At 42.2% G+C, this 7,838-nt stretch overlaps 1 protein-coding gene across 1 annotated transcript in view; it reads left to right on the forward strand.

The window, feature by feature from the left end:
* The window catches only part of CNTNAP4 (contactin associated protein family member 4), a 330,264-nt gene that overhangs the window by 232,614 nt on the left and 89,812 nt on the right, over window positions 1–7,838 (forward strand). Inside the window, 1 exon segment of the mRNA XM_030886583.2 lies at window positions 178–378. Within this exon segment, the coding sequence (XP_030742443.2) occupies window positions 178–378 (201 nt within the window).

The raw sequence follows: 7,838 nt of genomic DNA on the forward strand, positions 1-7,838 counted from the left end.
AACATTTGAGCCCCTAAATTCTCTTTCCATCTTCTTTGTAATGTTGAAATAAATGTCATAAAATACAACCTCGTTCTCTTTCTGTTGAATCTAGTTGCATCCATATTAGAACAAATTTTGCACTTTACAGTATGTTGTACCTTTTATCCTGGTAGGAAATGTACCTACTAAGTTTCTAGGCTTGGACTATTCTGTGTTCAATTTAAAACTTAAGAAATTCACTTTGTCCTCCATTTATGATGATTTTCCCTTTTACAGCTATCTATGAACAGTCATGTGAAGCTTATAAGCACAGAGGAAATACTTCTGGGTTTTATTATATAGATTCGGATGGAAGTGGCCCTCTGGGACCATTTCTTGCCTATTGCAATATGACTGGTAAGTCAATCAACTATCATTTAATAGTCAAATTTTGCATTTGCATGGACACTGAAAATGCACAAACTTAAAATGATACAACTAGAAAGCTGACTTAACTGAAACGTAATTAAAATGTTTATTTCAGTAGAAACCTTGAGCATACATCTTTTTTTAAAAATTGTTTCATGGATATGATATAAACTTGTAATAGTTAATGTTTCCATTCGGTCCTTGAAGAAAAACGATAGTGATTTCTGTGGGCAGGTTGATAACTTGTGAAAGCTTTGAAAGATGTTCACTTTTTAAATGTAGGTAAACATAAAACTTATTTATTCTTGAATTATGTACTTAAATAAATTTACACAGGGTTTAATCAGCACCGAAAATGCAGTGGCTTAAATTGAATATCCGCTCACAATAAAAACAGAAGGAAGCCCTAATAAATGACCAATAGCAGGGTACTGAATCGTATAAAGAACAACCACGAAAACAGCCACAGCAAATAACACAGTGAGTGGTGCGGTCGTGAAAGCTCTCTCCCGGCTGGTGCTGTTAATAGGGGCTGTCCAGTTGGATCCGACGCAAAGTGACGTCACATACGATGGACCAAAACGCTGCCAGAATTGGCAGCGGCCACACGGTTGCGCATATGTGAGATCCCATTGTTGCAGCCGCTGTGCTGTATCTGTCATTGAGGGCCTCCTCTTTTTGGTTGTCCCTCCCTTTACCTAATTTGATGTCCTTCTCCAGGGACAGGTCTCTCCTGATACCATGTCCAGAGTGTGTCAGACAAAAACCTTTCCATCCTGGCTGCGTAGGAGCATTCTGGCTGTGTTTCTTCGAAGATGAATTAGATCAATTTGGTTTTTGGCAGTTCCTAATAATTTCAATAGTCTTTGCCAGCACCATTCTTCAAATGTTTAGATTTTTGTTCAGTCTCCCTCATGGAATATCCAACTTTCACATGCATATGAGCCGACTGAAGATACCATGATTTGTGTCAGGTGCATTATCGTCTTCAAAGTAATCTGGCTTCTCAACCCTATAAAGAAGTCTTAGGCAGCAGATTTAACGAATGCAATGTGTCTTTTGATAGCTTGACTGCTGCTGCCATGAGTCTTGACAGTGAATCTAAACAAGATGAAATCCTTGACAACTTCAACCTTTTTTCTGTTTTTCATGATGTCAGCTAATGGTGCCAGTGTGCGGGATCTGGTTTTATTTACAGTGAGCTCTGATACACCCTGGAGGCCACTGCCCTTGATGTTCATCAGCAGTTGCTTCAAGCCCTCCTCACTTTCAGCAAGCCAGGTTGTGCCATCTTCACAGCACAAGGTGTTGAAAAGCCTTCCTCTACCCCGAATGCCACGTTCTCCTTCACAGAATCCCGTTTCCCTGATGATTTGATCAGGATACAGATTGAATAAATATGGCGAGAGGACACACAACCTTGACACACAACTTTCCTAACTTTTAAGCCATGCAGTATTCCCTTGTTTGCTTCAGACAACCGTCTCTTGATCTATGTACAAGTTCCACATGAGCCCAAGGAAGTGTTCTGGAATTCCCATTCTTCTCCAGGAGTGTAAATAATGTCTTATGAGCCACACGGTCAAATGCCTGGCATAGTCAATGAAGCACAGTGAACATCTTTCTGGCGTCCTCTGCTTTGGGCCAAGGTCCATCTGACATCAGCAATGCTATCCCTTATTCCATTCCCTCTTCTGAATGCAGCCTGAACCTCTGGCAACTCCCTGTCAATGTGCTGCTGCTGCCATTTTGAATGACCTTCAGCATGTGATATTAATGAAATTGTTCTGTAATTTGAGCATTCTGTTGGGTCACCTTTCTTTGCAATGAATACGCAGATGGACTCTTCCAGTCAGTTGGTCAAGTAACTTCCAGCCAAGTGGCCAAATTTCCTGACCGAGACTGAGTGCTTCCAGTGCTGTATCAGCTGGTTGCAACATTTCAGTGGTATTCCATCTTGCTTTTGGCGAATGCTTTCAGTACAGCTTGGACTTCTTCCTTCAGCATCATCTTTTTTTATCATTTTATTGGGGGCTGGTACAGCCCTTATCACCATCCATCTATCCATCCATCCATCCATCCATCCATTGTGTCCAGTCAGCATCATTTGTACATTTGTTGCCGTCATCATTTTCAGGGCATTTTTTTTCTATTGAGTCCTTGGTATCAGCTCCTCATTTTCCCCCTCCCTCATGAACCCTTGATAATTTATAAATTATTATTATTTTATATCTTACACTGACCAATGTCTCCCTTCACACACTTTTCTGTTGTCCATCCCCCTGGGAAAGGGTTATAGGTAGCTCATCATGATCAGTTCCCCTTATTTCCCTCCATCTTCCCCTTCCCCTCCAGGTTTGGCTACTCTCATTATTGGTCCTGAGGGGTTTATCTGTCCTGGATTCCCTGTGTTTCCAGCTCTGATCTCTACCCATGTACATACTCTGGTCTAGCCAGATTTGTAAGGTAGAATTGGGGTCACAATAGTGTGTGTGTGGCGGTGGGGGGGAGACATTAAAAAACTAGAGGAAAGGTGTATGTTTCATCAAAGCTATACTGTGCCCTGATTGGCTCGTCTCCTCTCTACCACCCTTCCGTAAGGGGATGTCCAATTGCCTACAGATGGGCTTTGGGTCTCCACTCTGCACTCCCCGTCATTCACAATGATATGATTTTTTTTCTGGGTCTTTGATGCCTGATACTCATCCTCTGTTCTTCTGCATATGCTACCTCGTGAAATGGTGGGACGTCAACTAGCTATTTTCGGTATGGTGACCACGTATAGTCATTTCACCCTTGGATGTGTTGTGCATCATTCAGTATTTTGCCCATGGAATCTTTCAGTGTTGTTACTCGAGACTTGAATTTTTTCTTGAGCTTTTTTAGTTTAAGATCTGCTGAACGTGTTTTTCCTTTTTGGTTTTCTCGTGCGAGAATTTTGCGCATTTCATTGTAATTTACTTTGTCTTCTCAAGCTGCCCTTTGACATTTTCTGTTCAGTTCTTTGACATCATCCTTTCTTCTCTTGGCCTTAGCCACTGGTGGAATCATGGTGAAGTGTTGGATGGTTAACCGCAGGGTCAGCAGTTTGAAACCACCAGCTGTTCCTCGGGAGAAAGATGAGGCTTTCTACTCCCTTAGAGTTTCAGTCTCAGAAACCTATCAGGACAGTTCTGCGTTGTCCTGTAGGGCTCTATGAGCAGGGATATGCTTGATGGCCATGCGTTTGGTTTGGTTTGGGTACTCTATAATTAGAGCAAGGTTCAGAGTCTCCTCTCATCCATTTTAATCTTTTCTTTCCTTACTGTCTTTTAAATATTCTTTCTTCCTTCCTGTATGATGTTCTTGATATCATCCCACAGCTTATCAGATGTGCTGTCAGTAGTGTTGAATGCATGCGATCTCCAGCTTCTCTCCATCACAAAGCTAATCTGTCTGGAGATGTTCTCAGGATTTGCATGGAATACTCGCTCTTTGTAGTCTGTTTTTAGTCTGGAAGCTCTGCTGAAACGTGCTCACTTTGGGTGACCCTGCTGATACTTGAAATACCAGTGATACAGCCTTCAGCCACACACAAACCACCACAGTATGACAAGCGGTGGCTGTCCTTGATAGCAGGAGTAATATAAGGATGCTTGCCGTCAACCCAGATGTTCACCACTGTATTGGAAGCCCTAATGCATACCACTAAACTAGAAGGAGGAAGTATGATGATGATGAGGTGGAAGAAGAAAAAATGGTGGTAAACAATCGGGTCTTAAAATGTCGTGGGAAGAAATGGAATTAAAAGATAGTGGGATTTTCCACGAAGTTTTGAGGCCTTTCTGTGCATACTAAAAAGGAAGAACTAAGATTCTCATTGATAGGTGGCTTGATTATAGATTAAGATTTTTCTAAATAATGTACAGGTGAACCATTAAACTTCAGAAAAATCACTGGCTATAAGCTTAATATAAAATTGATTCTGCATTCCAGCAACAAACAATTCAAAAATGAAATGTTAGATGGTTCTCTTTTCAACAGTATGAACAATCTCAAACATATAGGAATAACTCTCGGAAAGATGTTCAAGCCGTCTCCTCAGCTCAGCATAAAGGCTCTTGAGATACATGGAAATCCAAAATAATTAGGAGAACATACAACTTTCGGTGATTAGAACTCGGTATTTTACAGATGCCAAGTTTACCCAACTAGATACTGATTTAGTGCAAACCCACGTTGAAATGCCAACAGTTTGGGTTGTTGGTTGGTAGGCTTGTTTTGGTGAAAACTAGCAAATGGATTTTAAAATCTATCAGCAAACACAAAGGGATAAGACGAACTCAATCCATCTTGAAGAACAGTGTTGGGAGATTTACAAAAGTAAAACAGGTTGTGCAAAGCAGTACGTTATCGACAGAAGGATAAACAAATAGGCCAGGTATGAATGGTTGATTGATTACATCATCAAACACAGACACAAACAACTGATTCTCCCTGAACTGTGCTATCCACTATGGAATGTATGAGTGCTTATTGAAATTAAATTATAACTAATTAATAAAATTAAGTGAATTTAACTATGTTAATTTTTCTAAATTTAATTAATTCATATTAAAATCAATGATTAAATATTCCGCTCCTCAGTTTCATGAACCACATTTCAAATGCTTGGTAGCCTCCTGTGGCGAGGAGAGAATGCATGATCAATGAGAATGAAGAACCTTTCCATCATCGCATGACGTTATGTCAGACAATGCCATGCTAGGAAGTCACTGTTTTTGCAGTCACATAAAGCAGAAAAGGACCAGGTTATGTTGAAGCAGGAGATAATAGGAAGAGGATGTGCTATTTACAATTGGGCAGGCAAAGAAGGCCAAACTGAGCAAGTGACAGTTGGTGTCATGGTTGAGGGAGCAGAGAAAATCAGCTAACTAATAGGGCTAAGAACCTGCTAGGCACAGGAAAGGCAGATGCGAAGGCCTGAGAGAGGAATGCAGCCGATGCATTCAGGAAACAGAAACAAGTGCATTGTGGCTGGAGTACAAACAGGGAGAGCAGGAGAGGAAAGTGGGGAGAAGGAGACATCACAGGGGCTCTTGTGCAATGTTGGAACGTCTTTGAATTTCACTCTGAATGAGCCGAGAAGACGTTAAAGAGCTTTAAGGATGGTGCGATGCAATCTGAGTACTTTGGGATCATCATTGCTCCTGTGTTGGGAAATGCATAACAGGATCAGGATTGGAGAAGAGAAAGAGCCATTAAGAGACCACTGCAAGAAGTACAAGAATCCAGACAAGACTTGGCGCTGTGGCTTGTCCCCAGATAATTGCAGTGTAAGTGAGGATGGAGATTAGATATGCTCACTCACTATTTACAGTTGAGGAATGAGAAAATGAAAGGAGTTAAAGGTGGTGTGTTAGTCCGGGTTGACTAGAGAAACAAATTCATAGTCACTCATGTGTACAAGAAAGAGCTTTATATAAAAGAGCAATTGTATTTTGAGAAAACGTCCCAGATCAGACCAGCGTCCATAAATCTGACATCAGCTCCTATGTCCAGTACCAGTCTGTAAATTCCTCTTCAGACTCACGCAACACACGCAATGACGCTGAGTGTAGAAAGGTCACAGGCCAGTGGGTGGAAAGTCTTGTGGATCCAGTGGTGGTGGAAGCATCTTATCATGGCATGGGTCTCCAAGTGGCTCTTTCAGCTCCAAGGTTCTGGCTGCATCAGCGTAGCTCGACCAGGCTCGTCATCAGTAATGTCTCACCGTGAGTGTATCTGGCCTCCAGCGAGCTATTTATCTCTCTGGTGACTCCAAATGACCTGATTGACAGGCTAGACTCCACCCCTTCACAAGTTGACACCAGATTATGTAACTACCGCAGAAGACACCACAGATTTTGTCTTGGGCAACTGGAATGGTTGAGTTTTGTCACCACCTGAGACGTAAGAGGCGAATATCTGCAGAGAAAGAGAGATAAGGAGCCCAGTTCTAGATGTATTCAGTCTCTAAACTCAACACGTGACACATTCAAATGCAGATACTGAGCAAGGAGTTGATTCCACGGGTCGAAGGTTATTTTATTTAGGCGGCCCCCTTGCCTTACAACGACTCCATGCCGATGCCTTCCCTGTAAGTCCGCTTGACTGGAGTGGAATCTTTCTCTTTTTTTGTTAAGTTCTCATTATCATTGCCTTTTATTATCAATATCTTTATAAATCCAAACTTTGGGGGATTTGAATCATTACATACAAACTGAGAGATTTATTTTAATACATACATGCACGATCAGATGTTTAAAAAGTGATCCGAAGGGTGGCCCATCCTAAATTGGGCAAGTCAGAAGTCAGAGACCACCTGCAACCATGTGCGATCCCAACATCACAGGGCGGTAATAAAACCTGGGCATTGGCATTGTTTTAGTGGTTAGAAACTAGTAGAGAAAGTATAATTAGCAATTACTAATAGGACACAACCAATTGGCTTCCATTTGCTCTCATAGCCCTGGGACCCTGCCCCATGGATTTGTGAGTCCCCTTGGTGAATTGGTGACTTGGTTCTAAACCTCTGCAGTAAAGCAAATATCACAATAAAGCAAGTCACATTACTTTTTTTCCCCAGTGTAAATAAATTAAGTTTCCATTGTGCTATAATCTATTAAAGGAGGGCTGATGTTGCTGCAGGCTAGTCTTTAGGCTGTTAAACCACAAGGTCGGTGGTTCCAATCCACGAGCAGCCCCATGGGAGAAAGTTTCTGTTCCTATGAAGATTCACAGTCTCAGAAACTTGAGTCTAGAGTTGCAGTGAGTTGGAATCCATTGATGGACTTGAGTTTGGTTTTCTCGTTCTTGCTATTACGTGTGCAACAACTTTCTGGAAAAGGTTGATACGGTATGAGAATGACTGCAATGTCAATAGAGACACCAAATGAGCACTGGTGTTGGACACGTGATGCCGATAGACTTGCTCCATGCAGGGTGGCCACAAGCCTGCAGTTTCTGAAAATGCAGTATGTGCAAAGTGAAACAAATGGAGTGGTGTCAGGACCTAAACAACCCGGCACCGGTCCGCACCTGGCTGTCCTCTCTGTGAGCTGCTCAGCCATCGCGGGCAGCCACTGGACAGCTCCTGGGCGGTTCCCATGGTGATGAGGGTGGCCATGGATGTTATGCGCATCCAGGTTTGTAAGCGGCCTGCTTTGTCTTGGGGGAACTAAACACGGGTGTGGAAAGGCTGCACGGGGAAAGAAAGCCAGCCTGGCAAACATAAAACATTCATCCCAGCGTCATTTTTTCTTCAGGTTTCTACGTGAGATAGGGTGGATTGTGGGTGAAACTTCACAGTCTGCAACTGCCTGTCCCCGGAAGTGACAATTTCACAAGTGCATCCTGAGTTATTTCGATACACACGTGCCGTAGCAAGTTTTGCTTCTGGAAATTAAATATTCTCTAAATGGAAAAAA

The sequence above is a fragment of the Echinops telfairi genome, unplaced genomic scaffold (genome assembly GCF_000313985.2).
Source record: "Echinops telfairi isolate 266 unplaced genomic scaffold, ASM31398v2 ScPeMD7_2291;HRSCAF=2852, whole genome shotgun sequence".
Classification (NCBI taxonomy): domain Eukaryota; kingdom Metazoa; phylum Chordata; class Mammalia; order Afrosoricida; family Tenrecidae; genus Echinops; species Echinops telfairi.